Raw genomic sequence first — 17,630 nt, forward strand, 5'->3', positions numbered from 1 at the left:
TTATCAACCACAGAACAGAATTTAAAAACATTTTTCATACCCAGCTACTGCACCTATTAGTGCATTTAAGTCACACACAGTCACTTCAGATTATTTTCAAGATCTGAATTAGTTCAGGAGGCTGGAGTTTTAAGAAACCAGCACAACATAATTGCTTTCCATCCAATCTTTCATTTTACCTGCTTCTTGTACTCTCTCTACCATAATGCCAATCTCAAAAGCAAAGATAAGCATCAGACTCTGAATCACTAGGAGTCAGGTACAAGAAGCACCCCAGTATTTACATCAAGACAGAGACAAGTCAGAAAAAAACCAAAACAACCCACAAACAAACCAAAACCATAGAACACAACACATTTAAATCTCATACTGTAAGAGCCCCTACAGAACTACTGAAAATATTTCCTGTGGCAGGTTAACAAATTATGCTCACATCACCCAGATATAGATAAAATTAACTGTAAACCCAGTTATCACAGAGGGTGTACAAACAAAATTAATTACATGAGAATATTTAAAATGGAGTAATAATCCATTCTACACAAGTTTTTACAGCTTTTTTTTAAAAAAAAAAAACCACAACAGATTAAACAGAGACCTCTGTTGTCTAGGAGACCAAAACTAGTCATCAGTATTCTTCATTAATACATAAGAGATTAGCAAATTAAAGACTGAAGAATCAGATACATCTGTAATGATTCTTTGTGTTGCTGTTCACTGGGAATAGGTCCAGCATTGTTATACCATTAGTAAGAGGCTCTGATAGCATACCTAACCCAATAATATTCTGAAAAACACCATCAGCTTAAGTCTATATTGTGAGTTGTAATTTTGATTTAAGTGAAGAGAAAGTAGTGAACTAAGAATCGTCCGCTCCAAACCGTCCTTTGGGTAGTTAAAAAAAGTTTTTACTTTTGAGGTACACAGATTTCTTCTACCAAAAAGGCCAAAGCATTTATTTTATGCTCAAATTATTTAACATGGAATGAAAGAGGGGAAAAAAACAGGCTAAAAATATTACAATTATAATATGGGCTTGTGTTGTCTTTTTTTCCCTCTAAGTGGAACTAAAAAGGTGACATCAGTGGTCTGCACAGAACATTTAATTTACTACTTTTCAGTTTGCTCTCAAGAACTAGCAGGGAAGTAAAAGCAACACCTTATTGCAGAGATCAAGAAACAGGGTTTATAAGGACTCATTCTTAACACTAATTTGGATAGAGAGTATAACAGTTTTACAAAACATCAGCAACTGAAACCAATAATTTAAAATAAAAATCAAATAACCTAAGTGGATTAAAAAAAAATGCTGGGAAAAGGAACAGGGAAAAATGCATGAAAGACTTTAACAAGAACAGAGGGGACAAAGTGTCCCATTTTCTAACACCAATTGACAAGGAAAAGTAAGCAAGACAACTAAATATTTATCAAGACCCGGATACCAGGAGTATGGTAAATCAAAATAACACAATAATCACGTTTGGAAAAGAATACAAAACTGAAACACTGTACTTAGAGTGAGATTTTTTCTTTTTTAAATTTACATGTAATTCAGAGGACAGCACCAAGTATTTTAGTAAACTGACAGAAGTACACCTGGTTAGTTCTAGGGAAAAAAAGACCAAGGGAAAACAATATAGTATAAACACAGAAATGGGTTTTAAAAGAAGAGGATTAATTATTTTTAGTGAAGCAAATCAGAAGAAGAAAACATGGAAAACACCTTACCAGATACACAGCTCTAAGTACAGCAGAGTGAAGAAGCAGCTACTACAGACAACTGTAGAAATCTTCATTTTTCACCTTAGTTCTACCATAAAATTCAAGAGCTAAGAATGGTATGTTAATGACTTGAGCAGTTGCAATCCAAAACAGTCTTTCTCATGGCAAAAACTTTTAGAAGATGAAGTCTCTATAATATCAATAATTCACTGTACCAATCCTAGCATCTCCCTCATCAGTCACTTATGCTCTGCCACCATACATTTTTCCTTTTACTTCATGATCCCCACAAATAAGTTTATCCAAGCTAACTGCTTTACCAGACTTTATCAACCAGCCTTCACTTTACCACCTTCACCTAGCTATGCATCTTCCCTGTTGCTTTTTGTGCTTGGAAGAAAGTTCCTAGAAAGTAACAGTGACATAACCCAAATCTTACCCTCCAAACTACTCAACCTGCTCAGCAAAGGTGTTATTCCTTCAGAAACCTCCAATGTATCTAGAATAGACACATAAACCAGAGGTCTAGCAGGACTGATTCCAGACTGGTGAATCCACCCTGAGGAAATAACAAGATTAGATCCACAAATCTAGCAAACTCAATCTTGACCAACTAGGATTTTTTATTCCCACCACTCCTACTGAAAGGCTTTGTTTTGCTACATGAAAAGGATAAACTCTTTTCATTTCAACTTAAGCTCCCTATTATCACAATTTATTCCCTATACCCACTTCATATTAGCCCTTTTATAAATCTGAGTAACACTAATTGCATACTTTTCAGCAAGAATTCATCCTGAGGTTTGTTTTTCTTATTTGTAGAATAGTTGTATTTCCTGCTCTCTGTGGAGTGCTTCCTATAATCACACCACTGGCTCAGAAAATAAGCAAAAACTCAATGAAAAATGTCTGAAACTATGTTTGTTGGTCTGAGGTTTTTGATTTCTTCAAAGAGAAAACTATCCATCCCACTCTTCATAAATGAGTCCTGGAGAGCAATAAAAGCTATTGATAGTCCAGCTGAAACTCTCCATATGATAGACTTTGCTTTCTATATGTCCTCAGGAGCATTTTTTGAGAGATATTTCTGGCAAAATATAAGCTTTTGAGAGCAAAATTGGGAGAAAAAAAAAGATTATTTGGCCAGCAATGGGTATCAAAGTTTTTTTCCTCCTGTGTTAACTCTTGGGTTTCAGCTTTTAAATTAGGACCTGACACTTAGAACATAAGATAGCCTGTACATGAAGGATAGTTTTTTCAGTCCCATAACACTCCACATTCAGATAGACTAAGCTTCTGAAATTGCAACTTGCACATGTTCAGTAAACATTTGGTATAAATCAAAGAGCTAAACTCCCCAAAGACTCCCTGTTCATGCCACAACAAGTTGTACATGTAAAGTTAAGTTTCAAGAAGCTACTAGGGTTTTGATGCAGTGTCAAACATTGATGGCTCTTCACACTTTATTTCTTTCTTCATCATCCCAGGTCCAAGAATGAGCAAAAGTACAGAAATTTCACAAACAGCAACTAACTTGAGATCTTCTGTTTCACTATTCCAAGAATTAGTACATTAGCAGTATAAACAATTTACATTTAATAGTATTAAGGAAGCCTTAACGTATTGCACCTAGAATAACATATAATTTAACGTATGATTAAAACCCACTTACTACAAGAAAGAATGGTCCTCGAAAGTTACACATGTAACACCTGGAGGAATTAATGACTCAGATGCAAAATAGAGACTATTTCTGTACTTATAATAATTTAAAAAAAAATCTGAGTAAACACTACAACAATTCTTTCACAATTTTAAGTTTATCATGACATCTCATTCACTCATCAGCCATTTCCCACCCCCCTCACAGAATGGTATTTAAGAGATTTTGACTCTAACACGGCCAGAACACAATTATTAAGTAGGATAGTGCACAAGTAGCCATCTGGGGTTTCTTATACTTGGCTTCCGAGCACTACCTGTTACACGCCACATTATCTCAAGGAAGCAGAGCTATGAAGGGTTCCTGAGCTACTGAGCAAGGCAAATTCACCACCTCTGAAACTAAAAAGAACTTCAGAGGCTCACAAGGCCAAATTTGTCCTAAAGCTTGCACCAGACACGTTGTGTAATGGCATACTGGATGCTTAAGAAAGCATCATCCCCATCTCATAGCTACTCTCAAATCTTTCTCCTTCTTGCTCTGCTCTGAAATGTCTGTTACATTCCTCTGCAAAATTAAATCTCAATATGTATGACAACGATAATACCAATGGAATATGTGCTAACACTTTACTGAAAATCTGGAAAAAAATCCAAGTATAACTGATACTGAGTATCTATTAAAACACTTTACAGGTTTAATAGATTACAGTGCAGTCACAGCACTGATGAAGCACTCCTGAAAGCTAAGGATCATGCAGGCTAGCTAAAGGACTGTTCCAATACAATGATGTTCAGCATTAAATTATGCAAGACTTAGGGGAATTTATAAGTTTTGAAGTCATGAAGGGAAGCCAGGTAATAAAGTCAGAAGAACATTTGTATTTTAGGTCCTTTATTAAAGACAGAACTTAATTGGGTATATTTTATAGTCACATAAAAGAATTAAAACTCATTTATGCATACAGGCACACAACAAAACATTGTAACGCACAAATACTGCAGAAACACTTCAAATAATTAGGGTCCTGATCCTTCAAACAAATTTAAGACTTCCCTTTCTTTCTGTCAGTTTCTACCAGTTTAACAATCAAGGTGTAAACTGTATAGATTCTGCTGCCACACAAGGCAGCAGTCATCTGCACTATTAGCTTCAGCATCAAACCTCCAGCTTGTACTTCCTGTCAAACAAGATAGAAGATGAATTTGTGTTCATGTGAGTCAGATTAAGTGTAATATCCAATTTATAAGTGGAACAACCTCTGTAGTAAATTTAAGCTCTAACATATACTTAGCTCTAGTGACTCAAGTAAACCTGTGATCTCAGTAGGAGCAATTCAGGTGCCTAACCCCATTTTTAAGTATCTTAGAGCATCTCTGACACAAGAATGGCAGTCATGACAGAACTACAAAAGAACGCTGTCTTTTTGGAGCAACAACTCAAAGCTAACAATGGTTTGGACACCTAATCCTACTCAAAAAACCTACTCACATAATTAACATTACATACATATGAGGGTTCCCATGATTGTGTCCTTACACACTAAAACTTAAAAGATATGGGTTATTCTGTTTAAATTTTTATCCACATCACGTAGTGGTTTGGCTTTTACCTGAAGGTCACCGTTCACATTTAAACAAATGTATCTCAGTTTTCAGTCCTACCATAATTTCTATAGTTTCAAACACCTGCACCTGCTCAGAGCTCTAAATACATCAGATGAACCAACTCAACAGAATTCAACACAGAACTCAGTTTTTAAAGTCCCAATTCCACAGCCACTCATAAATAAATGTTTCACATGTTTGGATGACTGCAACAGCTAGCCTTCAAACCTTTCTCAATCTGTCAGCCAAGCTGCAAAGGCCTGTGAAATTCATAGCTATACTTAAAAAAATTATTTCTTCTCTTAGTAGTTATCATTCACTTAGAAAACAACAACAAAAAAAAACCCAACACAGAACCAACACATTTTTATGGTAAATGAATTACTGAATTGCTTCAGAGTAAATGAAACATGCTGGATTTTGAGAGACTTCTGTTTCAGAACCTTTCACAGAATCGTCTAGGTTGGAAAAGACCTTGAAGATCATCTAGTCCAACCATTAACCTAACACCTACCATTCTCAACTATACTATATCCCTCAGCGCTATGTCAATGCGACTCCTAAACACCTCCAGGGATGGGGACTCCACCACTGCCCTGGGTAACCCCTTTGTATTTGTATCACCTCCCAAGGCTACACAAAACCCCAAGACAACTATGCCCTATCCTACAGCCTTCAAAAAAAAAAAAAGCACAAGCCAACAAGGACACAGCTACATTAAAAAACTGCCTTTGTTTTGTCATACAAAATTTATTTCATGCTTGTTTAGTCTATTCAAGAATAAACTCTCAGGGAGGGCCCTGAGGATGCCGAAACCCCTCCTAGGTGCTCAAACTCACCTCATCACAAAGGACTTGCCTGGTCATCATGGGACTGTTAGCTGACCCTGGTTACTTTCACTGGGCCTGATCTCGACTTGACTTTCTAACTTGGGCTCAGATCTGCCTCCCCTCTATGGACTTGTCCTGCTCCATCAATTTATAGCAGGATTATCACGTCTTCATCAGTATGGTACATGAATGCATTTTCTTCCGCACAACTTGAATGCGATCAAAAGCTTTTTCATGTTAGCATGTTACTTGTCTGTTTGTTTCATTACCTCCTGTCTTTCAAACAAAAACATATCTTGGTTTTGCTGATATGGCATCCAGAGGACAGCTGTTTACAGAGAAATACTATGACTTCAAAAGCATATCAGCCTTTGGGTTCAGTTTTGGGGTTTTTTTTAAATAACAAAAGAAAAAGCAGAGGTTAAGTAGACACTGCCTCAAAATCAACAACGTTTTACCATCAATTAAACTAACACTTGAAGCAAGAGATTCTAGTATACAAACTAAATTTCATTACTTCCAGTAGATAACAAAACAGAAATTTAATTTTAGGTTTCCAAATGAATTAACCACCCAAAATACTGAGCAAACTAGATGTTTCTGCTTTACCTTTATCTTCCCAGAGAACATATATATTTGATTCAACATTAAGTAAGAATCTCTGCTGAAATCTTTTTATTAAAAAGCATGAGAATAGTCACAGTAAACCTCACAAAGACATCACAGACAATTAGTAAAGCCAAAATATTTAAGAAAGAGAAGGATCTATCTTTAGACCTTGGCAACAATTCTTCCACGTGATGCACCCTTACACCTCCCCTTTTCTGCCATATTCCTTTGTGATTTTACAGTAGTACAGGAAGCAGCTTCAGAAGTAAGGAGAACAAGTAATCACATCATACATAGAATTATCAGGCAGAGACAAATAAAAATGAGTATATTTGAATAAGGTGTTCAGACAACATGACTTAGGTTGTCAGTGACCACCTGGAAATACTGGTTCTATGTGTAAAATATTTTAAAAGACATCATCAGACAAAACTTAAATGCAGACATGCATTAATACCCACTAATTTCAAAGCTGTTATGTCCACAAGATGGCAATCAAGGTTTGACTTATATAGGAGGACTTCTGCCACTTCAAGTTAATGTGTGGATGAGTAAAGGTATACAAGATTGACTTTTGCACTGGAATGTGACAGAAGTTAGCAAAGGCTGAAAGCAGTGAAAAAATCCTCTGAAGAAGGTAAAGCATAACACCTTCCAAAATCAACTTCTACAAATAAAAGAAATGCAGAACTGTGTTTAACAGTGAGTTTCAACTTACAGGAAAGCTGTTATAGAGTCCTTTTATCATGAAGCACTGCAGTTAAGAAGCAGTGTGGATTCTGCCTGACAGCTACAGAGAAGCCTTTCCCTGAAGAGAAACTGGAATAAACTATTGCACTTCCAGCAGTGTCTTCAAACCAGAAGTATGGTTGAGGTAGGTCTCAGCTTAGATCTCAGAAACACTATACAGAACAAGTTACCTCAGCTGATGAGTGATGCAGGGGCAACTATACTGCTTCCAAAATCTCTAACCACTTTGGGTATCTATACACAATAATTTTGCTAGATGGTATTTGCATAACTGTTACAAAAAGTGAGGAAAAGCATTATGAATTTTTGTTGCTGAAGACACATTCTAGAACAATGACACCTTTTCAGTGCTTGGTACCAAAAGTATTTAAAAGAACAGTGCTCACTGCCACTGGTGCCAGTCCAAACTATCATTAGAAGCAACCTCAACAGTAGTGCTGCTGTTCATTTGGAAGGTCATTGCACTCAGTACAACATCAAGTAAAAACACAGTGTGTAGCCTAAGGAATACTATCAACGGAAGTTTATGACCATAAAAACTAAACTAATGATTCACACAGACTTCAACAAATAAATGTCTGTAATACTATGCTTCCAGCAGCTACTTGCACAGAATTATGCTTGAAATGTGGCAGGTCAATTTTTAAAAGGCTTAACTATTCCAGCTGACATTCTAAACTTACTGTCACATACTATGCACATGCTTCAAAGTGTCAGCATGAAGTAAAATCCGTCAAAAAAAAGTTCAGTAAGAAGCTCAAAAAATTAGTTGAAGTGGATTTAAATAACAAAGAGAGAAAAGGTAAGGAAGGAAAGCATCCAAGGAGGTCAGCTCATTTTGATAGCTGAAGCCAGAACAGCAGGTGATGAAACTATTCTCAGCCGTATGGCAAGTCAGTAGTGCAAAACCTAAAAGGTTAGGTTACACAAAGGTTAGGACACATTACAACACAGCATTTTGAGATACAGGTAGAACTTATGCCTAGCCATCAGTATTCTGCATGCTTCAGAAACAACATAAAGAAGTAAATAAGCTTGATGGGAGCTGGGAGGAAACTAGAGAGGAAAAAGTGGGTAAATCCACTGAGCTTAACTATCCGGGTCAGTCAAACGGAAGAAAAAAGACTGCAGTAGTGTTATACACACACAAAATTACCGCCAAAACCCAGAAACCTTTTCTTTTTTTCCCTTCAAAATAATGCATCTGAAACGCGATTTGTGGTATTTTAGCAACAAAAGGGATCACGGAAAACTGACCTTGTGAAACGGCTGTGCCCGTTTCTAGGGCTTTCAAAAACGCTGATTATCCTACAAGCCCCCCAGAGCCGTCATGCCCCAAGCCTCGCCGAGGGCAGCCCCCTCCGGCGCTGCCAGCCACCGCCCCCCCGGCCCGTCAGCCCCGCTGAGGCCAGCGCTACCCCACTGTGTCGGCCTTCCCCATCCCCCGTGGCAGGGAGCGGCCCCCCCGCAAGCACGGGGAGAAGGGCCAGGGCCAGGGCCAGGGCCAGGGCCAGGGCCAGGGCCAGGGCCCGCCTCTCCTTCCTTCCTTCCTTCCTCCCTCCCTCCCTCCAGATGTCCGTGGCTTGGCGCAACCCGCTCTCTCCCCGCCCAACACAAGGCTCACCGCGGCCCGCCGCCCCCTCCCCGCCCCCAGCCTCACCTTGAAGGGGTTGTTGAGGTCCGGGTCGGCGAAGGGGTTGCTGTCGAAGTCCGACATGGCGGGGGCAGGCGGGCGCTACGATCACCGGCTAGCGGCTCTTCCCCTGCGGCGCCCCCGACACTCGCCGCTCACGGGCTACCCCCCCGTGCCGCTGTCACCCGCCGCTGCGGCCCGGGCCCGAGCCCGCCCCCTCCGCCACGGTCCAGCCACGGAGCACCGACCTCCCAAAATGGCCGCCCCGGAAGTGAGGTTACGGGGCGGGACGGCCCTGAGGGGCGGGGGAGCGGCCATTCCCGGGCGGGCAGGAGACGGGGCGGGGCGGGATTTGGGAGAGCCCATTCCTGGGGCGAGGAGGGAGGAGGGCTAGAAGAGACCATTCCCAAGGCGGGTGGGGGCTGGAGGCATGTTGTGGTGAGGGCTGTTGCGTGCTCGCTGTCCTCGCCGCGCTGCCGAGGCTGGTGGGGCAGGATGGGGGGTTCTGCCCTGCCGCCCTCGCTTGTCAGCACCAGCCGGAAGCCGTGGGGGAAGAAGGCTCGGGTCTTCCTGTCCGTGGCAGGCCCGGCGCGGCAGCTGGACGGGGCGTGTGGATGTTGCCCAGGCCATGGCGGGAGCGGCGTACCTCCTCTCCGAGACCGAGCGCCCGGCCGGGCGGCTCCGAGACGCCGGTTCGCCCACGGTCGCCCCCACTCGGTAACTGTGTCTTGGGGGCTACTCGGTACCGTGCGGACGGTGCCCAAAGGCAGGAGGTGCGTGGCCTCTCCTCCACCCCTGCCCCCCTCAGAGTGGGCCAGGACAGCCCCTCTCGTCTGGAAAGTAAATTACACATTCGAAGGTAACAAGAAAGCCTTCAAATTTAAGGCTTATTTGGTAAACCGCAGATTTACTCTCTCGTTCCATTCTCTTGTTGGCGGTGTTGTGGTTTAACCCCAGACAGCAACTGAACATTGTGCAGCCGCTCCATCATTCCTCCCTGCTCCAAGTGAGATGAGGAGGAGAATTGGAACAAAAAAGTAAAATTCGTGCATTAAGAATGGCTTGATAGCTAAAGTAAAATATAATAATTGTAATTTAAAGGAATACAACAAAAAGAACATACAAGAAAAGACAAGTGATGGAAATCGTTCACCATCGCTGACTGATGCCCCAGCAGTGATTCACCCCCAGCCGACTTCCCCCCAGTTTATGTACTGAGCATGACATCCTGTGGTATGGAATATCCCTTTGGCTAGTTCAGGTCACCTGTCCTGGCCGTGCTCCCTCCCAGCTTCCTGTGCACTTCCTCACTGGCAGAGCATGGGAAACTGAAAAATCCTTAGCTTGGGGTAATCCTCCTCAGTAACAGCTAAAACATCAGTGTGTTACCAACATTATTCTCACTGAATCCGAAACACATCACTGTACCACCTACTAGGAAGAACATTAACTCTACCCCAGCTGAAACCAAGACAGCATGATAAATAACTTGCCAAACATACGGCTTCTCAAATGTCCTGCACAAAGGTTCAACAGGAGCTATAGCAAGGGTATAGCTTTGAATCGCAGTCACAAAATCCTGCTTACATTGGTGGACCCATTAAAAGGCCTTAGAAGCCTTTCAACCATTTCAGACTATTTGAAAGACTTTTCAAGTACTTCCTCAGAAATACACTGCAGTTTGAAGAACATGGTCTGAATGATGCAAATAAATAGGAGTAGCAGTTTGAAGCACTGAAGAACCTGCTGTGATTGAAATCTGAAATCACATATACTTGATATCACGCAGTCTACATTGGTGCAACAATTTAAAAGCCAGTGAATCTTGAATTTCTTTACATCCTTTCTAAAGAAATTATTTATTTAAAATTTCACTTAAATGCAGAAAAAAGGTTTGAGGCAGGTCAGACAAAAATCGCTATGAGAGTAAAACTGGCTGCCTAACTTTGGTATTCAATTTTCCCATGTAATAATCGTAGAGTAACTGTGGGGCACACTATCCAGTGTTTTTTGAAGGCTGACTCAGAAAGTTAACACTTTTATGTATTTTAATGGCTCTACATGTATCATTACTCTGATCCTGACACTGGCAGTCATTACAATGGTGGTATTCTGTCAACAAGTCAGGAAAAATCCTACATGTACAAGGGAATTGATTTTGCATGGATCAGTAAAGAAAGCAATAATTGCTTCAAGGCTTGCTCTAATTTATGCATAAGTTTCTCAGTTATTTGTGAAGGACTGTCAAATATAAGATGGTATGCAAATGGGACAAATCATAAAAGCATAGCTTCTAAACAACAAAACACTTTCAACTTTTTTGCTGCTATGAAGTGTAAAATACTTCATACTTCAAAAAACCCAAAGGCAGCTGTTGTACAATAAACAAGAGTACATTACAGTATTAGTCATAATCATTTATAGAGCTCACTTACGGTGACAGCAAATTAAATCATGTTGTTTTCCACTATTTGCCCATATCTATTGTGGCAGATGCTAAAAATGTGATGTAACACAACTGGGCCTGAAGAACTTGCTCAATGATATGTGTTGATAGTTCAAAAGCTATGTGCATTGGCAACTGTATATTCCCTCCTCTTTCAGCTGAACATGAATGAATGCATGCATGTACGAATGAAGGTTTGGCTGAAAATAGTATCTTTTCCTGTGTGATTGCTCGTGCTTCAAATTATGTGACATTTCTCTGATAATAATTTGTGCACAGTTAAAGGGGAATAATCTGTCATCTCATATGAGTTTCAGGGCAATAATGAAACTCTATTAGGATGGTTTTTGCAAGGATAATAAGTATTTCACGAATAAATGATGGAACTTCCATAGTTCATCTTTGCTTACCACTGAAAGTGTTAAGTTTGGGAGATACTAACTGACTGCAAGCTAATAGAAAATGAGAATTAGTTTATGCTTCCAACTAATTAAGTAGTTTGTACTATACATAAACAACATGGGCAATAATGGGCAATATAAATAGTCATCGTTTGATGCTGAGGGTTGATATTGTCAATTACCTTCCAAAGGAGTTTCAGAATTAGAAAACAGACATGATTAGCCAAGGATGTCCCCCACCCCCTTACAAGTCCTCTCTACACTGTGCTTTCCGAATAGTAGAATTTAATTTTTTGTACTAATTACCTACTTGCAATTAACTATTTCTAATTCTGGTACAGGATATAGCTCATAAATACATCAATCTGATTTTTAATATGCTACTAAGTTCATTGAAAAATAAGTTCTGGTAGAGAATGAGTAACATTATTTAGCTAAAAATCTCTCAACTGAAAATTCCCCAGTCTCCTGGAACTGATTTCGTTCAGTAGTTTTCAATAATTCTGAAATAGTTGCATTCTTAGTAAACAAAATTATCTTAAGCTGTATTGGCCATTTTCTCAGAAAGAAGACTTTAATGTACATAGAACAGTGGATTTGAACTGCTTGTGTGAGTCCTGTACTTGCATACTGTGTTTAAGAAATGTGTAGGGAACTGACTTGATATTGTTCATTTGAGTCCCGATTCTCTAAATTTTCTATCACTTTTGGAATTTACAATGTTTATGCCAACCTCAGATGGTGATGAGGAGTGCTCATAGCAGCTGAGAGGAAAATTCCTAAGTTTTTTTTCAAACAAAAATGTTTGAATGGTGAGTAGACAACCACAGGATTTGTCTTGATCAACTCGCAGTCCCCATAAAGTAGATCACAGTTTTACAGAGGATGGACCTTAAAATGAAACCAAGCTGTAAGAAATAAGCCCTAGTAACCCTTGTAAGTAAGTGTTTCCTTTCATAAAATGGAGCAGTCTATGCAGCATCAAATGCAAGCATAATTGTTAGAAGAAAGCAGGGATGGAAATGTCAGTGTGCCATGTGAGCATGTAGATAAGGCTCTGCTACAGAAGTTGGTGCAAAATTGTCACTGATTTGCCACCAATCAGAATTAATAATGTTTGATTGCAGTATGAATACAGAAATATTTTAGTAGGGTTACATGCTTACATATATCTTGCATTTTGCACATCTAACCAGAAACCAATGCTACTATGAATTCCTCTGTATAGCCCTGTACCAAGGCCAAAGAATTGGTCAGTAATCATTTACTAGGTACACCTAGATACTGCTTAGAGAATTAGATTTAAAATTGAAAATAATTCTGTTTGAAGTTGTTAGAGATGTCTAGACACAGAAGTAATTTATTACCTAGAATGCATTGGATAATGTCTCAGATGTACCACAACTTGAGATTAATGAGAACTGGGGAGAATGAACTGTAACAGTTTACAGATCTCTGCCAAGGAACAGTGAAACTAGGTAATGGGTAATTCCGTCAGGGGGAGATCGCGACCACCGACTCATGGGCCACCGACCCAAATTACACCCCAGACTCATTTCTAGAGATTTCTAAGCTTTAGTGCGCAGAATCGGAAGTAGGAGGGAAGTATGATAATGATTTCCAGGAATTCTTGTGTTTATGTATTAATATGTATGGGTGATTAATATATAAACTGTATAATTCTTGTGACTGGTGTGCGTTGTTGGTGAAAGCACTCACCCACGCACCCGGCCGTCAGTAAAGAAGTGTCTGCTTATCTGCATCAAATTGGTGTTGATAAGTTTCTATCCCGGCTCCTCGGTGACAATTTTCTGGCACCCCGGATGGGATGTTGCTGAGAGAGACTGGAGGAGTCGGGGACCTGATCGGTTCCAGCGGGCGCCAAGGATTTCTCGGGGATACCCATCGATCCCTGATACATAAGGCTCTTCGCGACGTTCCCTGGATTTGGTAAGACACTTCTCTTTTGTATTAGGATAAGTGGGTTAAAGTCCCACCCGTGGAAAGTGGGTTAGAATCCCAGTGTGTAAGCCTGCCTGTCAGACGCGGCGAAAGCTGCGCAGGGTTGGGCTAGAGGATCCTCGTGTATTGGAAGCCTAGGCGTCTGCCCGTAAGACATAAGCGAAAGCTATTGCAGGGTTGGACAATAGTGTAGACAGGGGAACCTATATGCTATAGTGTTCTCAAAGGTAGTGCCTCTAACAAGAAGTTAGAAGTTTTCATGTGTTATTTTGTGGAGTATTTTATTTCTTCAATAGAGTATCAAATAGAACTCAAAAATTGTGTAGTATTGTGTTATATACCTTTATTTAAGATAACAATTGTGGAAAAGCGTGAGCGTGTTTGTGAGTGTGAGACGTGCAATTAAGCACGAAGCGAGTGTGGAGTTCGGATCCACGGTTCTGTTATCCCGCGAAGGGTGCAGCCGGAGAAGAAGGAAGCGACAAACTTGAGTGATTGATTGTATATTGTGTTACAAAGTAACTGAACCATGGCATCTAAGCTGACTCATTTGTTTAAAAGCAAAAGTATGAATAATCTGGTTGCAAATTATAAAATTCCAAAAACTTCTCCGTTAGGATGTTTGTTAGCACACTGGGGAGAGTTACATGATGATTTGAGGAAAAGTCAGATGATTGAATATTGTAATCACTGGTGGCCTCTGTATATACTTGATGATCAGGAAAAAAGGCCCATGAGTGGGACATTGAGTTATAATACTATTTTGCAGTTAATGTTGTTCTGTAGAAGGGAAGGAAAATGGAGTGAAGTACCATATGTAGATTTATTCTTTTATTTGAGACAGAGGACACATTGGCAGAGTGAGTGTAAGTTAATTAGCAGAGATAACTTGGTAATGGCTATGACTGCTGAAAACAGGAGAATGAAAAAGTGTTGTTCTGCTTGTGATATTGGGAAAAGGTGTATAAAGAAAATCGATGCTTCCAGAGAGGATGAAGGACCAGAGTTAGACATAACCCCTCCTAGTAGAGGAAGGAGTCAGGAGAGTAGTAGGGAACAGGTAGAGGAACCAGAAAGTAGTGGAATAGAAGATGTGGATGAGGGACCTACTGAGGTTGTGATTCATACACCTATTTCTCGGAGAACCCGACAACAGGTGCAGATAGTAGCTCCCCTGCGGCAGGGAGTTGGTAATGATGGGCCAGTATATGTGAAAGTGCCTTTTTCAGTCACAGATTTGATGTCTTGGAAGCAGGCAGCAGGAGTGTATAGAGAGGATCCTGAGAGAGTAGGCAGAGTGGTAGATACTATAATCAGAACTCAGAACCCAGATTGGAGTGATTTACAGGTGATTCTAGATAATTTGCTGGATGATACAGAAAAGCAGATGGTATTAAAGACTGGCAGAGCGCAGGCAGAGGTGGCTGTATTGAGTGGGACAACAGGCGGAACATTAGAGCAGAACTTTCCATCTGGGGATCCGCAGTGGGATCCAAATACCGTGGAGCACAGGGAAAGATTAAGTCGGTATCAGAAATGGGCTTTATACGGAGTAAAACATGCTATGCCTAAATCTTTGAATTGGTCTAAATTGTATGAAGTGAGGCAAGTTAAAAATGAGTCTCCCTCTGCATTTTTGGAGCGTTTAAAAGAAGCTGCCAGAAAATACACTGACTTGCAAGTGGAAACAGAAGCAGCTCAAATACAATTGGCTTTGATTTTTATGGGACAGTCGGCACCAGATATAAGAAAGAAACTCCAGAAACTTGAAGGAGAGGATTCAAGGAGTCTGAATAAAATGATAGAAGCAGCATGTAAAGTATATAACAACAGGGAAAAAGAGGAAAGGAAGACCAGAGAAAATAGATTATTGGCTGTAATGACAGGGACAGCAGGCAGAGGAAGAGACAGAGGAAGAGGACGAGGAATTAGTGGAAGGGGAGTATTTATGAACTGTGGCAATCGGAATTTTAATGGCCCCTTAGGAATAAATCAGTGTGCCTTGTGCAGGGAGGAAGGACATCGGAAAAAGGATTGTCCTAGAAATGGAAATGTTCAGCAGGAAATAGCCAGAGTGATGGTTTTAGATGATTGAAGGGGACCGGAGGGGAACCCAGCTGAACCTCTGGTTGTAATTAAGCTGGGAGAAGAAGGAGTTAAATTTTTGGTAGATACAGGAGCGACATTTTTGGTATTGAATACTTGTAAAGGAAAAATTGGAACAAAAATGGCAAATATAGTGGGAGCAACAGGGAAGGAGGAAAACAGGCCATTCTTACAACCCCTGGATTTGAAATTTGGGAACAAAATAATTACACATGAATTCCTGTATGTACCAGAATGTCCGATACCCTTGTTAGGAAGAGATCTGTTGTCTAAATTAAATGCACAAATTGTTTTTGAAAAAGGGGAACTTTTCTTGAAAATACCTGAGTCAAAAACGGGAGGGATTTTGATGATAGAGGAAAGGGTAAAAGCAAGAAATCCCACCAGAAGTAAACTCAGCAGTAATACCTATAGTGTGGGAAACAGATATACCAGGTAAATCAAAATTAGTGGAACCTGTAAAGGTAGATTTGAAGGGAAATGTAAAACCGGTAAAAATTAGGCAACATCCAATTAAACTAGAAGTTAGACAGGAGCTGAAGAAATTGATTGATAAATTTTTGGAGTACAAAATCCGGGAGGAGTGTGAGTCTGAATATAACACTCCCATTTTACCAGTCAGAAAACCTTCCAGTGAATATAGGCTAGTGCAGGATTTAAGAGCAATAAATCAAATGGTTAAGGATATTTATCCAGTAGTAGCAAATCCCTATACATTGTTAACAACATTGAAAGAAACCCATCAGTGGTTTACAGTGCTTGATTTAAAAGATGCTTTCTTTTGCATACCATTGGAGAAAGAAAGTAGAAAGCTGTTTGCTTTTGAATGGGAAAATCCACAAACAGGACGGAAAATGCAGTTGACCTGGACAAGACTACCCCAAGGATTTAAAAATAGTCCAACAATCTTTGGAAACCAAGTTGCAAAAGAGCTTGAAATCTGGAAGCAGGATAGACCAAAACCTGAACATTTACTTTTACAATATGCTGATGATATATTAATTGCCTCAGAAGAAAGATACTCTTGCATACAGGTAACTATTGATCTATTGAATTTTCTGGGATTAAATGGGTACAAGGTATCCAGGGAAAAAGCCCAGATTGCTTGTCAGACTGTAATATATTTGGGCTTTGAAATCTCAAAAGGACAACGGCAATTAGGAGCAGACCGTAAAGAAGCTATTTGTAGCATACCTGAGCCGAAAAATATTCATGAACTTAGAGCATTCTTAGGAATGACAGGATAGTGTCGTCTTTGGATTATGAGTTATGGTTTAATAGCCAAACCACTGTATGAGGCCCAAAAGAACTCTCCTTTTATGTGGGGCCCACAGCAACAACGGGCATTCACAGAATTGAAACATGCTTTAATGTCTGCACCTGCCTTAGGACTTCCGGATTTAACCAAGGATTTTCAACTGTTTGTCCATGAGAGGCAATGCCTGGCGTTGGGTGTGCTGACTCAGAGGATAGGAAGTTGGAAACGACCAGTTGGATATTTCTCCAAACAACTGGACACAGTGAGTAAAGGGTGGCCAAACTGCCTTCGAGCAGTGGCTGCAACAGTGATGCTCATACAGGAAGCTTGAAAATTGACTTTGGGAAGAACAATAACAGTCTATGTCCCACACATGGTGATAACTGTTTTAGAACAAAAGGGGGGACATTGGCTATCTCCGAGCCGAATGATGAAGTATCAGGTAGTATGACTGAACAAGATGATGTGATTTTAAAAACTACTAATCTGGTAAATCCTGCAATCTTTGTAAGCTCTACACAGGAAGAAGGGCAACTGGAACATGACTGCCTGACCACCATTGAACATGTCTATTCCAGTCGAGAGGATCTGAAAGACACTCCGTTAGAAGATCCTGACTGGGAACTGTACACAGATGGCAGCA

General features: G+C 40.3%; 1 protein-coding gene across 2 annotated transcripts in view; it reads right to left on the reverse strand.

Moving 5' to 3' along the window:
* Positions 1 to 9,090, reverse strand: part of SCAMP1 (secretory carrier membrane protein 1) — a 52,556-nt gene extending 43,466 nt beyond the window's left edge. Inside the window, exon 1 of one of the 2 annotated variants that reach the window (XM_074933028.1) lies at positions 8,842 to 9,090. In XM_074933028.1, coding sequence (XP_074789129.1) covers positions 8,842 to 8,898 — 57 coding nt within the window. In that variant the 5' untranslated portion in view covers positions 8,899 to 9,090. The remainder of the gene's footprint in view (positions 1 to 8,841) is intronic. The other variant, XM_074933027.1, reaches the window with a different exon arrangement.
* Positions 9,091 to 17,630: the final 8,540 nt, after the last annotated feature.

This window comes from Athene noctua, chromosome Z, assembly GCF_965140245.1.
Source record: "Athene noctua chromosome Z, bAthNoc1.hap1.1, whole genome shotgun sequence".
In the NCBI taxonomy this organism is placed as follows: domain Eukaryota; kingdom Metazoa; phylum Chordata; class Aves; order Strigiformes; family Strigidae; genus Athene; species Athene noctua.